The 21,875-nt window shown below is 41.8% G+C and overlaps 1 protein-coding gene and 1 pseudogene across 2 annotated transcripts; one reads left to right on the top strand and one right to left on the bottom strand.

Annotated features, from left to right (window-relative positions):
* Positions 1-605: 605 nt before the first annotated feature.
* On the bottom strand, positions 606-7,043 carry LOC109934505 (oocyte zinc finger protein XlCOF15-like). Of its 2 annotated transcripts, none has more exons than XM_048616846.1 (2): positions 7,000-7,043; positions 606-5,519 (listed from the first exon to the last, which is right to left on the bottom strand). In XM_048616846.1, exon 2 carries the CDS (start codon positions 5,074-5,076, stop codon positions 4,450-4,452), a length of 627 nt encoding a protein of 208 aa, XP_048472803.1. In that variant the 5' UTR covers positions 5,077-5,519; positions 7,000-7,043; the 3' UTR covers positions 606-4,449. The 2 variants fall into 2 exon arrangements, with proteins under 2 accessions (XP_048472803.1, XP_048472804.1); XM_048616847.1 differs by having other exon boundaries at positions 606-5,516; positions 7,000-7,012.
* A 95-nt stretch (positions 7,044-7,138) lies between these two features.
* Positions 7,139-21,875, top strand: part of LOC125481007 — a 38,564-nt pseudogene continuing 23,827 nt past the window's right edge.

Here is a 21,875-nt window from a genome sequence, read left to right as displayed (position 1 = left end):
CTCCAAATATAGTCTCAGCAAAATCCTGTACAGTTGTAGCAAAGCTTCTTTCTGTTCGCCAATCCTCATGCGATAAAAGCCGACACTGTAATTGCTTGCTGTACTTGCAATTCCTTCAAGGAGAACAGAAAATTCTCCTTGAACATTAACACTTACAAGATTCTCAATTTGTAAAAAATATTCTGTTTTTCTATTCTTACAACCAAAGTGAATAACTTCACACTTCCTAACATCATACTGCATCTGACATGTTGTTGTTCACGCACTTAACCTGTCCATATCTCTTTGTCGATTCTCAGTGTTCAGCTAGCTTTTGTATCAGCAAACTAATCAGCTGAGGGGAGATGATGGCTGAGTGGCCTTATCTCAAGGCTGTTAATCAAGAGATGTCCTGGGGACTTGGGTTCAAATCCTGCCAGAGCAAATAGTGTAATTTGAGTTCAATAATTTTTGGGATTAAGAGTCTAATGATGACCATGAAATCATTGCTGATTGTCAGAAAAACCCATCTGGTTCACTAATGCCCTTTAGGGAAGGAAATCTGGTCTGGCCTATAGGTGGCTCCAGACCCACAGCAATGTGGTTGACTTCCAACTACCCCCTGGGCAATTAGGGATGGGCAAAAATACTGGCCTATCCAGTGACATTCACATTCTGTGATGACTGAAAGAACTAAAATCAGATGTTGTTGTCTCTTTATCTTTCAATGCAGTCAATAGCTGAAATCCCAGTACTGATCCTTGTGCCAACTCCCTGCCAACTTGAAAATGACTCATTATGACAAATTTCTCTCTCCATAGTACTATATTAACTCCAACTCCATAGCCTTTTTCACTGCTGCATCAGCCTTTCCAATTGACTGAGGATAGTACGGAACTGATGTGTGGTGCTGAATTTCCCAATCACTCGTGAAGTGTCTGAATTTTCCACTCGTGAATTGAGGTTATTGTTACAGATCACAATGTCAGGAATGTCATGATGACTGAAGTGTGCTTTCAGACATTCTACAATCTCACTGGGAGTCAATGACATCAGTTGCTCTAACTCACCATTGTGTGAATAGTGGTTGACTGTGAAGGCTCTTGTGATGCAGTGGTAGTGCTCCTATCTCTGGCCAGAAATCTTACATTCAAGTTCAACCTGCTTTAGGGTTAGAACAAAGAAAATTATAGCACAGGAACAGGCCCTTCGGCCCTCCAAGCATGCACCGTCAATTGTTGTGTAATAACATCTCTGATCCAGTTGATTAGAAAATATCTAGTAGTTGACTGTGATGAGATAATCAGTTCCAGTGAGAATGAACTCTACTTCAAGCTTCTCCATGGGCTGTCTGGGATGTCACGAGTCATGAGCAGCTCTTTATCTTGTTCAGTTTGATGTTCATTACAAGCACTGCACTGGCTGGTCCTTCACCTCATTACTCACTTTTGGCCAGTACAGCACTTCCCTTACCTTCCTCAGACTTAACTTGATTCCGTAATGGTCTGTGTGTGATGTGTTTCAGCATCTCTTTATTTCATCTCTTTAGGGATAAGCCTGTTCTGTTTGTACAAGGTGCCAATTTTGGGTGATCACTTCATCTCTGTTTGTTCAAAACTGACAGCAACAGTGGGGTCCTTGACGCTTTCAGGCCACCTTTCATCACAACTTCCTGTAACATTTGAATTGCATCTTGTTGTCTAGTTTGCTTGACCTGAGTAATGTGTCTGTCTGTGAGATTCAATATCTCTGCTGGTTTGATGACTTCCAGAGCATTTTGCTGTTGTTTCATGTCGAATCTGGAATATTTCACACATTGTACCAGCATCAACTTCCTTCAGAGAGACTACAATTGTCAACAGTATGTTAGTGATGTATATCTGCTTCTCTTGCTTATACTTCACTTCCAAGTAATATCTGTACAAATGAAGTAACATCCTTTCCAAATGCATTGGATAGAAGTAATTTGAGAAAGATATTTTTCATTGTCTTGTAGTTTGGCTCCACCATTACTTTCTTTCTCCCAAAGAGGTACTATTGAAATTCTCATAATCAAAGACAATATCTAGACTTGCTTTCTCAATCCGCTTATAGTGTTGTTCTGTTTATTTGATTTGATTTGATTTATTGTAGTCACATGTACCGAAGTACAGTGAAAAGCTTAGCTTGTGAGCAGTACAGGCAGATCATAGGAAGCAAGGACATACAGAGCATAAGGTGCTTAGACAGAGTGAAGCATACAGATTACACTGGACAGGAGATTTGTGAAGCAAGATCTACAATAACAAGATCAACATTATTTGAAGTCAGAAAGTCCATTCATCAGTCTAATAATGGCAGGGAAGAAGCTGTTCTTGAATCTGTTGGTTTGTGTGTTTAAGCTTCTGTATCTTCTGCCTGATGGAAGAGATTGTCGGAGAGCATTACTGGAGTGGGAGGGTTCTTTCATGATGTTGATAGCCTTTCATTGGCAAAAAGAAGTGTAAACGGAGTCCATGATGAAAGGTAGACTTCCATAATGGTCTGGGCCGTGCACACAATCTTCTATAATTTGTTACAGTCCTGGGCATAGCAATGCTGTACCAGGCCATTATGCCTTCTATGGCATCTGTAAAAGTTGGTGAGTGTCTTTATGAACACACCAAATTTCCTAAGCCACCTGAGGAAGAAGAGCATGGTTGTGCCTTCTTGATCATTGCATCTGCATGGGAAGTCCAGGACAGGTTGTCGGTTATTGCCACTCCTAGGAACTTGACACTCTGAACCTTCACAACGTCCACTCTGTTGGTGTAGATAGGAGCGTGTTCTCTTCATTTCTTTCTGAAGTCATGATCAGCTCTTTTGTTTTGCCAACATTGAGAGAGAGGTTGTTATCATTGCACCACAATACCAAGCCCTCTATCTCCTTTCTGTATTCTGACTCATTATTGTTTGATATCTGTCCTACCACGGTGGTGTTATCAGCAAACTTGTAATTTGGCTGCACAATCGTGGGTGTTCAGAGAGTACAGTAGGGGCCTGAAAGGGTTATCATGGAGGAGGTGCAGTTGTCTATCTTCACTGATTACGGTCTATGGGTCAGGAAGCTGAGCATCCAGATGCAGTGGGCAGAGCCGAGATCTAGGTCTCGGAGCTTTGAGATCAGTCTGGAGGGGATTATGATTTTGAAGGCAGAGACATAGTTGCTGAGTAGGAGACTGACGTAGGTTGTTGTGCAGATGTTCCAGGGATGAGTGCAGGGCTATGGAAATGGTGTCTACTCTGGACCTGTTCCATCGGTAGGAAAATTGCATGGGATCAAGGCATGTTCGATAAATCAAGTTGATGTGGGCCATGACCAGCCTCTGAAAGCACTTCATGATTATGGAGGTTAGGGCCACTGGGTGGGAGTCATTAAGGCACATTGAATGTCTTTCTTTGGTATCAGGATGATGGTGGTCTTCTTGAAGCAGGTAGGGACTTCGGCTTGTAGGAGGGAGAGGTTGAAGATGTCAGTGAATACCTCTACTAGATGCTTGGCACAGGATCTGAGTGCATAGCCAGGGACTCCATCCGGACCTGTCGCTTTCCTTGGTTGACTCTCAGGAAGACCGATCTGATGTCTGCAGCAGTGACAGAGGGAACACGTGCATACGTGGCTGTTGGAGCAGGTGACACTGTGCCACTGGCATTCGACTCAATCTGACTGTAGAAAACATTGAGTGTATCAGGGAGAGATATGTTTTTGTCTGCTGTCTTGCTCTGCTTCATTTTGTATCTTGTTATGTTGCCACAGGTAGCGGGTGTCCATATGGTTGGTTTGCACCTCTAACTTGGTCCAGTACTACCTCTTGGCATCTCTGATGGCTTTGCGCAGGTCATATCTGGATTACGAGTTTGTGTTAACGCTCTGGATACAAACACAACAGGTTGCCCTCACTGACATCACACTGCAGGGTGGCTCCATTGTTGACATCGTAATCCCTCAGCACTGGTGATGTCATCACTAGGTGTTTGATGGGAGTGAAAGCTGTTTCTTGTTGTGTCCCAGTCCCACTGAACACCCTGCATTGTGAGACTGTGTGCATGATTCACACACGCAGATGATATTGGGCATGGACTTGGCTGGATGGCGTTCACTAATGTTCCAATTGTATGAAGGCTTTATTAAATGATTGATTCATGATGGGATTTTGTCCTGAGTGACAATAGTGATCCAGCCTAGTGAAAGCCTTATCAAAAACCTCACATCTAAGACATGTCTCACCTACGTACATAGGCTAATGGTTCAAGGTATCAGAGGAGTGAGTGAGAGCCTTGTCACAAATATCACAGCTGAAGAGGTTTCCCATCTGTGAATCCTGTAGTGACCCCAAAGGTTGGAAGATAATGGAAGTTATCCTGCAGCCACACACTTATAGGGTATTCCCTTGTGTTGATCATCCAGTGGAGCAGGAGGTTTGGTGATCTTGAGAACAAATTATGGCTCACCTAACACCTGAACTGTTTCTCCCCTGTATGATCTCGTTGGTGCCTGCAGAGTTGCCCTGAAGTTGAGAATGATTTGTCACACACCTCACACGTGAATGTTTTCTGCCCTGTATGAATGCGCTGGTGTGTACGGAGGTTTGATGACTGCGAGAAGGATTTTGCGCACACCTTGCATGTAAATGGCTTCTCCCCTGTGTGGAAACGTTGATGTGTGCGTAGTGTTGATGATTGTGAGAATGATTTCTCACACACCTCACACAGGAATGGTTTTTCCCCTGTGTGAATGCGCTGATGTTTGCGCAGCGTTGATGAATCTGAGAATGATTTATCACATACCTCACAAATGAATGGTTTCTCCCCTGTGTGAATACGATGGTGTGCATGTAGGTTCGATAAGTCCAGGAATGATTTGTCACACACCTCACATGTAAATGGTTTCTGCCCCGTATGAATCCTGTGGTGTCGTTGAAGGTGGGAGGATTGGGTGAAAGCCTTCTCACAAACCTCACACCTGAAGGGCTTCTCTCCTCTGTGAATCATCTGGTGTCTCAAGAGCCTTGTGGATGTCACAAATGATTTATCACAAACCTCACACTTGAATGGTTTCTCTTCCATGTAGCTGTCCATGTGTTAAAAGTGGTTGTAATAGGTGCACCTTATTGCATAAGAAGATCATATAACCATACAGAACCTTCCTCACATTTGAACAACCTCTCAGCTTTAGGAATGAGTCTGTGATACATAAGGTGTGATGAATGTTTGAAGCTCTGACCACACTTGGAGCCTAAACACACTTCTTCCCTGCCTCACCCTGACCAATCACCCATAGCCAAACCTTCAGAAAGGTTGGTTCTGACAGAAGGACCAGCTAGTTTCAGATCTAATAATATGTCAAAGCTCTCCTGACCCAAACATTGATGGTTTCACTGCCCAACCTTCTGTGTTGAGCAATGCTGTGAAGGGACTAGATGTCTTCCCACAGTTGAGCAGTTGTTCCTTGGGTGATGATCAGGATCTATCTGTGGTATCTATCCTGTCTGTATTCTCTGATGTAGTATGGTGCAATCCTTCTGTAAAACAGGAAAAGGAAACATGATTTCCTCCAACTCCCTCTCCTCCTTTGCTGAAGGGGCTGACAACTCCAATCTTCCCCACTATCAAGTCAGGAGTGTATTATAAATGTTAAATTCATAAGATTGTTATGTTTCTAATATATGGTAAAACAGTAGACATTGGAAAGGGTGTTTTGAAGTAGTTTTATATTCTTGTCTAGAATGGGTATTCTTGGAAATGTTACACAAGCTTCAAAGTAATCACACCTGAAAACGGAGGCAAGAACTGCTGATTGGAAAGATTTTCTGTCTCTGAGATTATGGACAGAGAGAGAGAGACCAAGGACTGCAGCCATTGTGGCCAGCAGCGAGGAAACTGCCAAACAGAATGTGGGAAGGAACGCGGACTCGAGTTGAAAAGACACATCCTGTGACAATCTAAAGACTCCAGAAGGTTTGTCCAGGATGGCTGGGAAACGAATTACTGAAGAGGCTTCAGGGTTGACAATTGGTTCAGATGTCACTGGAAGTTCAGCAATTCATTTTTAGATGGGGTCATTCAATGTTAAAATTCATTCAATTAGGGAGAAGCAAACCGATTGGAAGCTGAGGGTGATGTTAAACTGATTTGCATAAAAACTGTGATTATGCAGATGGTGGGACATAAACTGAAGAATGCTTTGTTTTTTGGCGTTAAACATTGAAGTAGGAATATTTCTGATATCATTTAGTGCATTGGTTACCTCCTTGGTATTGTTTAATCAATGTTTCTGTTTGGTCTACTTCACTAAAAGCTTTAACATTTAAAAACTTGTTGTACAATCTTTTTAAATTGATTACTGGAAGTGTAAAATTTTTAAAAATTTTATTGGTCCCTATAGGGACAGTAATAATACCTCAGTCAACACAATAAGAAAACAGATTATCTGGTCATTAATACACTGCTGTTTGTAGGAGCTTGGTGTGCCTCATTTTTGACATTATGCCATGGGATGTTATTAACTTTGGGACATTTGGGGGATTTAAAAGGCTTGTTAGGTAGGGTGCTGGGGGGTCTCAGAGGGATTTGAAAAGACAGGCAACATCCACATTCCAACACACTGACAGAACTGATCATTCAGAGTCCACAGGATAATAACCAGCTCCCAACACACACAGAATTCAACAACAGGAAATCAGTAAGAATCCTCAAGCACTCTGCACCTCCCAGATAATGACACCTCACTTTCTCATATTCAGGAATGAGCGAGCCATCAACAAAACTCAGCCTGGAAGTCAGAAAGGAAATGTTTCCAACAAACACACTCAATATCCAACACACGGCTCCAGTCAAACAGTTCAGCACAAAGCACTGAGTAAACAGCTCTCTCAGTTGGAACTTCTTACACGGCATTAAGGACGTTTCTACTCCTGGTTGCCCACAGGATAGTCAGACTGCCTGAAGATTGGTATAGATATTATGGGATACAATTTGTATAAAAGCTGCTCCTTCACTCACCATTTCCACACTTGGTTTTCACTCCCTATAGGAAGTGAACCAGCTCTGGAAGAGGAAGAAGTATGGGTGCTGACTAATTCAGGAGAGAGTTACAGGAGGGTAAATGAGGCACACGAATGACATATTGGAAGCCGAACAAGTTACACCTTAACAAATTGGACCAAGAACATCACAGGGAAATTTGCTAGTGCTGTTGGGCTTGAATTTAAACTAGCTCGTCAGGGTGATGGGATCCTTATGGGTAACACAAGTTGATTTTCGGACAGAAATAATAAATGTGTCTTTTCCGTGTTGGCATGTGTGACTCGTGGGGTACCACAAGGAGGGGCGCTTGGGAGCCTAGTTGTTCACATATTTATCATATATAATATAAATGATTTCCAAATTTCTGGTTGATACAAAGCTAAGTGGAAATAGCTTCAAGAGAATTTGGACAGGCTTAATGAATGGGCATGAACACTGCAGATGGAATATTGTTGCGAAGCTGGGTAGAGTGTTCACGAATTGGAAGGAAGGAAGTTAGAATTTATTGGTAAAAATTATTGTTGGGAAAAGAGTGCCATGGTCCCTTTGAGAGCTTGTGCTTTGTCTGAGGTTGCAAGTTTATAACTGCAGGTGCATGGAGAGAGCCGAATTGAAACATTTTGAAGAGAAGAGCCAAGTAGCATTTTTTTCCCAAGACAACAAGTTTGAATTTGGCCAATTAATTTAAGTTAAGCACCTAGATGCAGAAAGCCAATTGAATTTAAATCTGATGGTGCAGACAACCTGAAACCAAACTTATTAGAAGAATTTGATTAAGTAATTATGGATATATAAGACCAGGGCATTTGGAAAATCGGAGAGAGACATCCCTGACCTGTAAAGAGTTAGCACCATTTAGCTCTCAGAGAAAACCCATCTAATTAATCAAAGATAGTATTTTAGTCCAAAGTCCTCGTTGAAGAAATTATAGCGAAAAAAAATCCCTAACAGCAGAATTAGTGGGAAGAAAGGCATTTGTGAAGAGAGTGGAGAAGACAAAATATTCCAAAAGAAAGTCTGTGCGAACTTTTGAAAGATTAGGTTTTAATTTTATTGTTTTCTTATTAATTGGGTTTAATAAGTGAGACTTGTGTCTATTTGAACAGTATTTCAGTAGAATTTAGACCAGTTAGGAAGTAATTAGCAGTCTAAGGGGGAATTGGCAGTTTGTTAGTAATTCTATTAATTTGTTCATTGTTTGGTTAAATTAACAAAATGTTTCTTGTTACTTGTAAAGTGGAGATCAGAGATTTTCCTTTTAACCATTCTTTTAATACAAGGGGAAATGTGGGCTTCTCTGGGTAATTATTAGAGAGGAACTCCTACTCATGTCATAACAGATTGAGGCTTGTGTTTTAATTTAATTATTAGAGAGGTTCGGCCATTCCCCCTCCATAACAATATGTGGAAATATGTGAGGTTCTCCACTTTTCTTAAATGCTATGAGGTTGGGAAGTGTAGGTGTGCCAGGGGACCGATGACTCCTTGTCAATAAATCACTGAGGACTAGCATGTTGGTGCAGTGATCTATTAGGGAAGTTAATGGAATGTTAGTCTTTATTGCCCGATAATTTGACCACAGGAATACTGAAATCTTGTTTCAATTATGTTGGAGCTTGGTTAGACCATACCTGGAGTATTGTATGTAGTTTTGGTCTCTTTATCTCAAGAAAGATATTATTGCCATAGAGAGAATTCAAGAAAGGTTCACCAGAAGTGTTCCTAGGATGGCAGGACTGTCCAATGAAGACAGTTTAGGCAAACTGGGTCTGTATTAGCAGAGGTTTGAAGAATGAGTGGTGATCTCATTGAAATTTACAAAATACTTAGGAAAGGGATACACAAGTGTCGATACAGGTACATTGTTCCCTTTTCCCAGTCCTTCAATAGTCCATATCTTATTGCAATTCTATGTATGAAACTTCCTGTAGTTAGATGTGAATTCTCAATCTCAATTTTGCTGCTGTATCTGGAGAACATTTACTGAAGTGTCTTTTAATGACTTATTTGGAGATGTCAAAAAATAAAAAGTCTGAGTTTTTTCATAGCAAACGTACTCTAAGGAAAAAACTGAACTTCTGCAGTATGGCACAAGCTAACAATAAATTTTAAATTCTCTTCCATTGCCTTCACAGTACCTGGGAAGATGAGGTGTGGGTGGAAAGAAAGGAGCCACATTGTCTGCTCCTGCTCACATCCTGTGTCCCTGCTGAAAACAGAGGGTGTGTGACAGTCAAGTGAGGAAAAAGACTTGCTCCTGATTTCCCCCAACAAGGGAATAGCAGAGTCACTGTGGAACAGTCTCTAACTGAGGAGTCAGCCCTTTCAGCAAAGGTGGAGAGAGAGTTGGAGAAAATCATGTTTCCTTTTTCTGTTTTACAGAGGGATTGCACCATACTACATCAGAGAATACAGACTGGATAGATACCACAGATAGATCCTGATCATCATCCAAGGAACAACTGCTCAACTGTGGGAATACATTCACAGCATTGCTCAACAGAGAACGTTGGGTAGTGAAACCATCATCTGGAAATCAGTTGGGTCAGGGAAGCTTTGACATATCATCAGACCTGAAACTGGTAAGTGGTGTGGAGCCTTCCATCAGAACCACAACTCAATCCTCTGGGCTGTCACATGTGAGGAGGGCTCCACAGGCTTATCAGATCTCCTCCTTTGGGAGGCATTAGCACTGTAGTAATATTATGTAAAAGTAATCCAGTTCCCTGAGCTCATCATACCTCGATGTAACATGTTCACCTTACACACTTCCAAGATTAGTTTTATAGTCTGGAGAGATCAAGAGTAATTTTCAAATTTTTTTTGTCATCGTCAAAAAGAAATTGGTGAAACTACTCCTTTTTAACCTCCCTCTTGGGCTCCACTCTGACTCCTGTATCCCTCTCTTTCCTGCATCCATCTCAATTCCTCTCTCTCCGCTGTGCATGTGCTGATGCCACCACTGCACACTATCACTGCCTTGGATGCTGGGGATCTTCCTTCTCTCATCTGCTGTTAAACACATCCGAGAATCCATATCACACACTGGTCAGTTTGAAAGCGTCCAAGGATGAAGAATGCTGTTCCCACACTAGAAATCTCTGTCAAACATTTAGCAGGGGAACTGAGACAGCAGCTGCAATAAGTGAGGTTTTATTCAAATGGGACAATGAAGAGTTTAAAACTCCACCTGATCTGCTGCTCAAAGTCACCTCCATTTCACCGATCAGTTTCCCAAGCTTCAGGAAGAGAAATATTTGGATTGACTGTGAGAGACGTCAATCAGAGAGCCGACCCACTCTGCTCATTCTCTCCTCTTCCTCTTCCAGAGCTGGTTCACTTCCTATAGGGACTGAAAACCAAGTGAGGAGATGGTGAGTGAAGGAACAGCTTTTATACAAATTGTATTCCATAATATCCACACCAATCTTCAGGCAGCTTGACTATCCTGAGGGCAATCAGGGGTGGAAATGTCCCTTATGCTGTGTGAGAAGATCCAGCTGAGAGAGCTGTTTACTCAGTGCTTTGGACTGAAGTGTTTGGAGCTGTGTGTTGGATATTGAGTGTGTTTATTGGAAGTATTTCCCTTCTGATTTCCGGGCTGTTTTGTCGATGGCTCATTCCTGAATATGAGAAGGTGAGATGTAATTATCTGGGAGATGCAGAATGTCTGAGGATTCTTACTGATTTCCTATTGTGGAGTTCTCTGTGTGTGTGTGTGTGTTGGCAGCTGCTCATAATCCTGCGGAGTGCAATTTTACAGTTCCTTTGAGGCAATATTGCTGTGATGGAGGAGGAGGACTGAGGGACAGCTGCTTCCTTTTGGGGCAGTCCAGAAGGAAAGGAATCTGCCACTTAGTGCCTTAAGTGTTTCTCACCAATCAGTGAGATGATGGTATATCTGTGGTTGAAACATAGAATCATACAGGGGTTGGTCATGCAGCCCTTTGAGTCTGCTCCACCATTCCATCTGATCATGTCTAATCATCTAACCCTACCCTAATCCAGTTTTATCCCCACACCCCATATTCCCCTCACCCCATATCCTTATACTGTGATTCCTGGTTCTGGACTCCTTGTTTATTGGGAGCATCCTTTGTGCATTTCCTCTCTATAGATAAGTTAGAATTTTATAGATTTCTATGAGATTCCTTCATTCTTCTAAACTCCAGTTAATGTAGTCTAATGAAAGCAGTCTCTCTCTCTGTCTCCATACCTCAGTCCTGCCATCCCAGAAATCAGTCTGGTAAATTTTTACTGCACTCTGTCCTTAGCATTCTTCCACTGATAAGGAGATCAAAACTGCACACAGTACTCTAAGTGTGTTATCTCCAATTGCAGCAAGACATCTCTGCTCCAGTACTTACTATAGATGCTAAATTCCACTTCCCTTCTTACTGCCTGCTGCACCTGAACGCTTACCTAAGTCTTGTTGCACCTCCCCCTTTGCCAATCTATCTACATTCAGGTCTGCCTTCCTGTGTTTGCGACCAAAGTACAGATCCTGTCATTTATCATGTTCTACTTCATCTACCATGCATTTTCCCAATCAACTTGTCCAACTTTCACTGACGCATCTCTGCATCCTCTTCACAGATCACCCTCCTACCCAACTTTGTACTGCATTTAACTCCATATTCTTGCAGCATCCCAGATCCCTGGTGTGTTCAGTGAATAGAAATCCATCGATCTCAGAATCAAAATTGACAGCTGAACTTGAATTATTTGTTATTTGTGGAAGTGAATTTCAATTTTCTCCAATCCTTTGTGTGTTGAGTTTGTTTGGAGGGATTTTCAGTGAGGCTGAGTGAGTCTTTTTATGTAGCTGACCAAACATGTGGCTTATTAACTACATAACCCAGCCTATGGCATCTGTTACATCCTGATTTCATCCTGATCTTACCACGTACCATTCCTAAATAACCCACCACTCAGACAGATATTCTGGAATTCTTGGGAAGTCCTTGTACCAGTAGTCTTTAAAATCCCATTGCGCACACAGACAAGCACTGTTATTCTTCAGCTGCCCTGCACTTTGCCTGACATTTGCTCCAATATGGCAGATGGGGAGAATTGTCACTCTGCTTTCTGGTCTGGGACCTGGAAGGACAGGGTTGTACAGTGGTTTACATCTGATTCTTCCCCATGCAGGGGAATAGCAGACTGGTACTCATTGAAACAGTCTTTACTAAGGAGGAGATATTAAGGTGTTACTGGACTCATAATTCAGAGACCCAGGATAATGCTTTAAGGGCATGTGTTCAAATTCCACCACATTAACTGCTGGAATTTAAATTCAATTAATAAATTTGGAATTAAAAGTGAGTCTGAGTAATGGGACATTGAAACCATTGTTGTAAAAATCAATTGGGCGTGCTGATATACCTTAAGGAAAGGAAACCTGTGTCCTTACTTGGTCTGCCCCACCTGTGATTCTGCATTCACAGAAATGTAGTTGACTCTTAAACACTCTCTGAATGGGTTACTCAGTCAGCTCAAACTACTGCAAAACTACAAAGGAAAGAAATAGGACAGAGCACCCTAGTACCAGCCTCAGTACTGGAAATCTCAGCAGTTAACACAGCCCTGTCAACCCTGCAAAGTTCTCCTCACTAATATTTGGGAGGTTGTGTAAAAATTGGAAGATCTGTCCCACAGATTAGTCTTCCAGCAGAATCACTCTCACAGAATCGTTTGGAACAGAAAATGTCCAAGATAGGACTATCACCGTCCTTGGGTATGTTCTGTGAAGCTGACAAAATGGTATGCTGTCTGGAATGAGCTGTCCTGGGAGTCCTCAGCATTGACTTCAGACTCTATCCAGTCTCACTGGTTCATACCATCAGGAAAGATAACCTCCTGATTACTATCAATGTTCACCAACAGTTGTGGCTCAGCAGCATTACTGCTGGCCAAGCTGGTTGAGCCTTTAAGGACATAGCTGCTAGATTGGGATTTCAGCAGTGGTGAGGGAACCAACTGAAGGGGCAAACCTACATTACCTCATTCTCATCAATCTATCTGTTCTTGGCAGTATCGGTGGGAAAAACCAATACACAATTCTTGTGGGGACAAAGCCCCATATTATGGATCTCCTGCAATGTGTTGAGGCTCTTAAGGTGCAGTAAAATTGTCTATACCTCTGGGCTAGGTTCAAGTCCAGTCTGCCCCAGATATGTGTCATAACATTTCTGAATCAACATTTTACACAATGTACAAGTAGACACTAATAACACCATGGTTCCAACTTAGACAGGGACAGGTTGTGTAAATGGTGGAGCCGAATTTCCAATAATTTAGTGTTCCATTTCAAACAGATCTAGCAACTCAAAATAGGGTGTCCAGGAAGTGCTGTGGGTCATAAGCAGCAGCATCAGAATTGTACTCAAACACAAATCTGTAGCCTTCCATATCCCCCATTTTATTGGTACCATCAAGCCAGAGAATCAACCCTAAAAATGAGTTATTAAACTGGCAAAGCCAGAGCAGAAAACTACTTGCATACCAAACAGCAGAAGCAGTATACAATCAACAGAGCTAAGTGATGCCACAATTAATCGTACAGATTTAAGCTCTACAGGCCTGCCACATCCACTCATGAATGGTGGTGGACAATTTGCATCTCATCCATTTGACTGCTTCTGGAGGCTCCGCAGCATCACAGATGCCAGTCTTCAGCCAATTCGATTCACTCCATGTGATATCAAGAAATAGCTGAAGCTACTGGATACGAAGGCCTTGGGCTCTCAAAGCATTCTGACCAAAGTACTGAAGACTTCTGCTCCAGAACTAGCTGTGCCCCTGCCCATACTCTGCAGTACAGCCACAAGATTGGCATCTATCCAGCAATTTGAAAAACTCTCCAGGTATTCCTGTCTATAAATCCAACCTAGTTGATCAGCATCCTCTCAGTCAACTGTCAATCAGCAAAGTGATGGAAGGTGTTATGACAGTGCTATTTATTTCCTTGTGGCCTGAACAGTAACGTTTAATTTGGGCTCTTCTAGTGTCAGTCAATGGCAGTAATGTTTTTCATCTACAAGATGCACTGCAGCAACCTATAAAGGCTGCTTTGATGAGAATGACTGAGCCTGTGACCTTTACTGCCAGGAGGACAGGGACAGCAGGTCCATGGGAACACCATCAACTGCATGTTCTCCTCCAAGCCATTCACCATCCTGACTTGGAAATGTATCGTCAGTCCTACATGTTCGCTGGGTTAAAATCCTGGAACTTCCTCCCTAACAACACTGTGGATCTAGCCATACAACAGAGGCTGCGGTGATTTATGGAGCTGGACAGCAACGCCCAAACCCTCTTAAAATATAAATAAAAATCTGCCGAGTCAACCCTTCCACAAGCAAGGAGACAGAATTGGGGGAAATTAGCACAAAAATATTAGAGAATTCAAATTTTCAACATCCGCATTATTTTGCTTTGATTGGAGAAATTCATATTTCCTTTTCCTGTCTTACAGAATGATTGCACTTTACTGAACCAGAGAATACAGAGAGGATAGACACCACAAATAGATCCTGACCATCCCCAAGGAATAACTGCACAGCTGTGGGAAGAAATCCAGTTCATTCACAGAATTGCTCAACACAGAGAAGGTTAGGCAGTGAAAACATCATCTTGAAATTGATCAGGTCAGGGGAGCTTTGACACATCATCAGATCTGAAACTGTGTGGAGTGTTCCATCAGAACCAGCCTTTCTGAAGGTTCGGCTGTGGGTGATCAGTCAGGAAGAAGAGTGAATGGGCTCAAAATGTTGTGAGAGCTCTAGTTATTCATCGGGTCTCATGAACCATTGACTCATTCCTACGGATGAGAGGCTTTTCAAGTGTGAGGGGAGCTCCACAGGCTTGTTAAGATCTCCTAACATGTAAGGTACAAAATTGTATGACTATTAACGTAGCAGCAGCTACATGGAAGAGAAACCCTTTAAGTGTGAGGTCTGTGACCGAGCCTTTGCACAATCGTGGACGCTCATGAATCACAGACGCATTCACACTGGGGAGAAACCATTCAAGTGTGAGGTGTGTAACCAGGGCTTTGTACAGTCATCAGGCCTGGTGAACCACCGGCGTGTTCACACTGGAGAAAAACCATTCACATGTATGGTATGCAAGAAATCATTCTCACGGTCATGGACCCTTCATGTGCACCAACGTATTCACACAGGGGAGAAACCATTCAGATGTGAGGTGTGTGACAAATCATTCTCAGATGCATCAACACTCCACAAACACCAACGCATTCACACGGGGGAAAAGCCATTCACGTGCGAGGTGTGTGCTAAGTCATTCTCAAAGTCATCGACCCTCCTCGTGCACCAACGCATTCATACAGGAGAGAAGCCATTCACATGTGAGGTCTGCATAAAATCATTCTCATCATTATCAGATCTCCGCAAACACCAACGTATTCACACAGGTGAAAAACCATTCAAGTGTGAGGTATGTGACAAATCATTCTCAGGGTCATCAGATCTCCACAAACATGAACGGATTCATACAGGGGAGAAGCCTTTCAGGTGTGTTGTGTGTGACAAATCATTCTCCTTGCTGTCAAATCTCCGCACACACCAACGTATTCACACAGGGGAGAAACCGTTCAGGTGTAAGGCATGCAACAAATCGTTTTCTGATTCATCAAGACTTCTGCTCCATCAGAGGATTCACACAGGGGAGAAACCATTCACATGTACAGTGTGTGAAAAATCATTCTCGTCATCATCAAACCTCCACACACACCAACGTATTCACACTGGGGAGAAACCATTCAGGTGTAAGGCATGTAACAAATCATTCTCTGATTCATCAAGACTTCTGCTCCACCAGAGGATTCACACAGGGGAGAAACCATTCAAATGCAAGGTGTGTGAAAAATCATTCTCTGACTCATCAAACCTCCGCACACACCAACGTATTCACACTGGGGAGAAACCGTTCAAGTGTGAGGTGTGTTATAAATCGTTCTCTGATTCATCAAGACTCCTGCTGCATCAGAGAATTCACTCAAGTGAGAAATCATTCATATGCAAGGTGTGCGACAAATCTTTCTCAGACCCATCAACCCTCCGCAGACATCAAAGTATTCACACAGGAGAGAAACCATTCACATGTGAGATGTGTGACAAGTCGTTCTCAAGGTCATGGAACCTCCTGCTTCATCAGAGGATTCACATGGTGGAGTAATCCTTAAGCTTTGACTTTTGATGTAGAACTTTTTTGACATCTTCAGCCTTTTTCAGGTACCAGCAGATTCACATGGGAGAAAGACTGCAGGTGTGATATTTATGACAAAATTTTCACTCACTTGCCTGAATCTTTTTAAATGCCAGTGGATCCACACTGTTGAGAAACCATTCGGAGATGAGGTGTGTGACAAGGCTTTCACACAGTCAACGTATCTCCTGCTAAATCATAGCACTCACACAATCAGTCTGAGTACTGTAATAAAGCATTCAAACAGTTGTTGGACCTCCTGGAACATCAGTTAACCCATACAGAAACAAACTAAACAAATTATTGCCCAATTTGTTCTTAAAGTGTGAACCTCCTTGCGAGTGGTATTGGGACACCGAACAAGAAACATCTTTCACTCCCATCAAACTAGTGATGACATCACCAGTGCTGAGGGATTATGATGTCAACAATGGATCCACCCTGCAGTGTGATGTCAGCAACACAGAACTTGGAGCAACCACCATGCAGTGAGGGCAACCTGTTGGGTTTGGTCCAGAGCATTAATACACACTGGATGGCACAATATATGGATTCAGAAAAGAATCTCAAATCAATTTCATCTGTTCCTAAGTGTTTTCAAAGGAAAGCATTGAATCCCACAGACAAATGTCTTCCACCAATCAAACAAATTCACAATGGAGCGCGGCTCTTCAAATGTTCTGGGAGGCTTAAGAAAAGATGCTCATTAAGGATACACCTTTTACAATAAGAGGTTATTGGACAAACAAAAATAAGGTGATCGCCCAAGGTGGCAGCTGTACAAACGGGGCTGGGTCATTATCCGTGAAGAGATAAGAAAAGAGATACTGAAACACATCCCGCACAAACCGTCAAGGAATCGAGTCTAGTCTGTGGAAGGTAAGAGAAGTCCTACATTGGCCAAACATGAGCAATGAGTTGAAGGACCACATCAGCATAAAGCTCGTAATGAACATCAAACTAAACAAGATAAAGAGCTGTTCATGACTCGTAACATCTATGACAACCCATGGATGAAGCTTGTAGTAGAGCTCTTCATTGTCACTGGAAGTGATTATTTCGTCACAGTCAACAACTATTCAAATTACATAGAACTAGAGCAGCTGATGTCAAGGACTCAGAGTGAGATTGTAGAATATCTGAAAGCACACTTCAGTTGACATGATATTCATGACATTGTGATCAGTGACAATGACCTCAATTAACCAGTGAAGAATTCAGACACTTCCTTTACGATTGGGGAATTCAGCTCTGCACTATTGCCATTCAAATGGAAAGGCTGATACATCGGCAGAAACTGACAAAGATTATTAAACAAAATCAACAGATCCAGCACGGATATATGAAAGGCAGTTTGAGTGGAGAAAGACATCTATCAAAGAATGAAGTGTTGTCCAGTCCAACGACAGCTGTCACGCTGCACCCAACAGCTAAAACACTACTGAGACAGAGTGAGTGACAAGTGGTCATTGTTGCAACGTAACAGTTGCTCTTTCACGGCAGACAGTTAATGAAGCTTTTCACCAACTGAACAAGGAGCTGAGTAACCATCAGTCCTGTAGGTCAACCATTTTTGAACAAATTTGATGGATCAGCAGCAACAAATCCTGCATTCTTTCATGGGATGTGGGAATTGCTGGCATGGCAACATTTGTGGCTTATCCTTTATTGCCCTTGAACTGATTAGCTTGTTAGGCCAGTTAAGAGTCAATAGCACCGCTGTGGGTCTGGAGACACTCATAGGCCAGATCAGATAAAGATGTCACTCCTGAAAGGACACTAATGAACTAGGATAGTACACTGGAAATGGAGCCCAATATTCCTGAGCCAACCCAAAAGTTAACATTTTTAAAAGAAAATCTTCAACCTACCTGATTTTCAGATGCAGGTTGATACAAAGCACAGATCAGATTTCTGTATGTAGAGTGAAAAACTATTTATTATAGGCAATTAGATCTAGCAACAGGTAAACAATCCAATTGAGTGAACTCCACTAATTCAAACTGTAAACCCTTATAAATTCCCCCTTAAATACAAGTGAACATAAACAGGAAAAGAAACAAGTGGACAATGCAAAAACTGAAAAAAAAATTTCTGTAGTCTTTGTTCACAAGTCTTTGTTAGGTTGGTCCTTGCTGATGTGAAGGCTTTTCCTCAACCCTCCTTTTTTCCAAATGCTTCCATTGGTTTGCAAAAGGCAAAGGGTGTCTGTTTCACATCTGAAAGGTCTCTGACTTATCCAATTGAAAGACCCAACTTGCAGGATGTGCTGAAGGAACAATAAGCTGGTTTTCTTCTGGTTTAAAGTGGCTTACAACAGAGAATTAAGAGAGAGAGCTTTTAGCTGCTGCAGATGTGCTGACTTCTCTTCTAGTCTGAACAAGGCTTCTCTCTGTCTTATTCACAGCCCAAGCTGCTCAGCTACCTGGCAACCACTCATATGGTTGTTGACAGGCAGAGGATCTTTGTCATTGACAATTGGCCACTAGTGAATAAACCAGTCAACTTCACTTGTAAACAACCTTTCAGCACCAGTTCATCAGCACATTGCTGGGCGGTACAACTATACAAACAGCATTCACAACAGGTATTAAATTACTGGATTTCAAAATATATTTCAAAACAGTTCTTTCTCATTTCAGTCCACAGTTTTAAATCACACAAAAATGAAAAGATATGGTCTTTACAGAACCAAAGTTTTTTTTTCAAAAATTGTTTGTAGCTTCATTGTCAGCATTATTGAGGCTAGATTTAATTTCCAGATTTATTAATTGAATTTAAATTCCCTCAGCTGATGTAATGGAGCTACCAAAGCAATTACATTCCTCAGAAAATCAAATGTCATTTCAGGAAATAGCAAACAGCAGATGAAGAGTCAACAACAACTTAAATAGATGCCATTAGAAAAGCTGAACACTTCATAGACTGTGTGCATTGCTGTGAACAGACAGAAAAAATTGGAACAGACTAGAACCAATTAATGTTTTTTTTTCCATTCACTTTGTATTTGGAGCAACTTTGAAACAATATTATATACAATTTTTTAATGAAATGGAATGCTTGGATAAAAACCTTTTTTGTGCTGTGGCTCCTAATATCCATATGAGTTCACTGTCATTGTATGTAAATTAAGACTTGAGGGCTGTTACCATTTTAACCACAAATTGATGGAAGTATTTCTGAAGGAACAAGAGTTTCCTGAAGACTGCAAAACTGACCAGTGAAAGGGAGGTGACTTTGAGCAGCAGATCAGGTGGAGATTTAAACTTACCTGAATAAACTTCAGTTATTGCAGCTGCTGCCTCAGTTCCCCTGCTTCCATTGGTTTGCAAAAGGCAACGTATGTCAGAAATTTCAAGTGTGTCAATAGCATTATTCATCCTCGGAGGCTTTCAAGCTGACAATATCAAAGGAACTGGTAGAGGCTGATACAATTACACCATTTTCTGTTTCCGTGCAGTGTGACTCTATATCAGTTGAAAAAAAGATGAGATTAGGAGTGAAGATAGAACCAGTACTTAGAACCTGTGAAGCAGGAAGAGAGCCTGGGACTTGGGGACTGTAATTAAATTGGGGAGTGAGAGTGAGACTCAAGGAATTGGGGGTGACCAGCTTTGACAAAATAAGTTGGGATCAATTTGAATGAGAGACTGATGTAGGGCAAGAATGCTGGTGACTTGGAGGTGGGGGGGATGATGGTCGTGCTGGTGATTTTTGATGAAAGATCATCTCAAGTTTAAACATTAACTACACTTCCAGTATTTTTTGATTCTAATTTTTAAAGCCTGTATACAGACCATTTGGCCCAACTGCTTTCACCTGGTGCTTATGCTCCACATGAGCATTCTCCCTCCCTCTTTTTCTCTCACCCTCTCAACAGATCCTTCTATTCCTTTTTTCCTCATGGACTTATCTGGCTTCCCACCAATTGCATCTAAACTATTTCATCAACCATTTCCTGTGGGAGCAAGTTCCACATTTTCATTATTCCCTTGGTGAAGTTTATCCTGATTTCTTCATTGGATTTATTATTGACCATCTCATATTGATTTCTTCATTGGATTTATTATTGACCATCTCATATTGATAGACCTTAATTTTGCACTCCTCCCCACTACAAGTGGAAGCATCTTTTCTCCAAATACCCCAAATTCTTCATTTATAATTCATCATTGTAAAGATTTCTATCATGTCACCCATCAGCATTCTCTTTTCTGCGGAGAAACAGTGCTGGTTTGTTGAGTCTTTGCTGATAGTTACAGTCTTTCAATTCTCAGTCTCACCCTTATCAATGTTTTTTCACACCTTCTCCAGTTTTCTTTTGAACATGGAGATTAGAACTGATTAGATTAGAACTGTCCCCGGTGCTCGGAGTGTGGTCCAAATAAAATTCTAAACAAGTTCAACATAACTTCTGTGTTTTTCAATTCTATTCCTCAAAAATGGATTACAGTGCTATAGTTTATTTAGAACACAGCTTTGTTGACTTGTCAACATACTTTTGTGATTAACAAGGCTTAAGTTCTTAAATTGTACTGTACATATGTTCAGAGACAAAAGACTTAATTTATACGTAAAATAGAATTGTTGTTGAGAAAGCCTTTTGAGTACCAAAAATGTAATATGGCATCAAGAGAAAAACAGGAATGAACAGAGGGAAGGTGGGGCACATTTTGCATCTTTGGGCTCCAGTGAGTTGACTGTTAGTAGTAAATAGAAGCCAAGATAATGATACTGAGTAGCTAGAAGAATGATCTGATTGCAGGTCTCCAGTCAAACAGCAGGGTAGAAACTATTCTTGAATCTGTTGGTACATGTGTTTGAGTTTTTGCATCTTCTGGATGGAAGAGGTTGGAAGAGATTATAACTGGGATGGGAGGGGTCTTTGATTATGTTGGCTGTTTTCACAAGACAGCGAGAAGTATAGATGAAGTCAATGGATGGAAGGTTGGTTTGCATGATGGACTGGGCTGAGGACCCAGACCAAGCCGTGATGCATCCAGAACGAATGTTTTCTATGGTACATCTATAAAAATTGGTTAGAGTCTTTACAGACATGACAAATTTCTGTAGCCTCCTGAGGAAGTAGGCGTTCTTGTGCTCTCTTGACTGTTGCGTCAAGGTGGGTGGACCAGGACAGATTGTTAGTATCGTCTCTGCTAGAAACTTGATGCTCTCGACCATGTCCACCTCAGCACCATTGATGCAGACAGGGGTGTGCCTCCCACCTTTGCTTCCTGAAATCAATGACCAGCTCTTTCGGTTTGGTGACATGGAGGGAGAGATTGTTAACTTTACACTATGCTACCAAGCACTCCATATCTTTCCTGTATTCTATCTCTTCATTGTTTGAGATCAGACCTACAATGGTAGTATCATCGACAACTTGTAGGTGGAATTAGATCAGAATTTGGCCACACAGTGTATAAGGAGGAGAGTAAGGGGCTGAGTATGTGGCTGAGCATGGGGCTCCGGTGTTAAGGATTATCGTGGAGGAAGTGTTGTTGCCTTTTCTCACTGATTGCAGTCCGTGGGTCAGGAAGTTGAGGATCCAGTTGCAGAAGAAAGAGCAGAGACCTAGGTCTTGATGTTTGGAAATAGTAAGAACTGCCGATGCTGGA

Source organism: Rhincodon typus, chromosome 35 (genome assembly GCF_021869965.1).
Source record: "Rhincodon typus isolate 14 chromosome 35, sRhiTyp1.1, whole genome shotgun sequence".
Lineage (NCBI taxonomy): Eukaryota > Metazoa > Chordata > Chondrichthyes > Orectolobiformes > Rhincodontidae > Rhincodon > Rhincodon typus.
The sequence above is the reverse complement of the archived record's forward strand: the minus strand, read 5'-3'. Positions and strand labels throughout refer to the sequence as shown.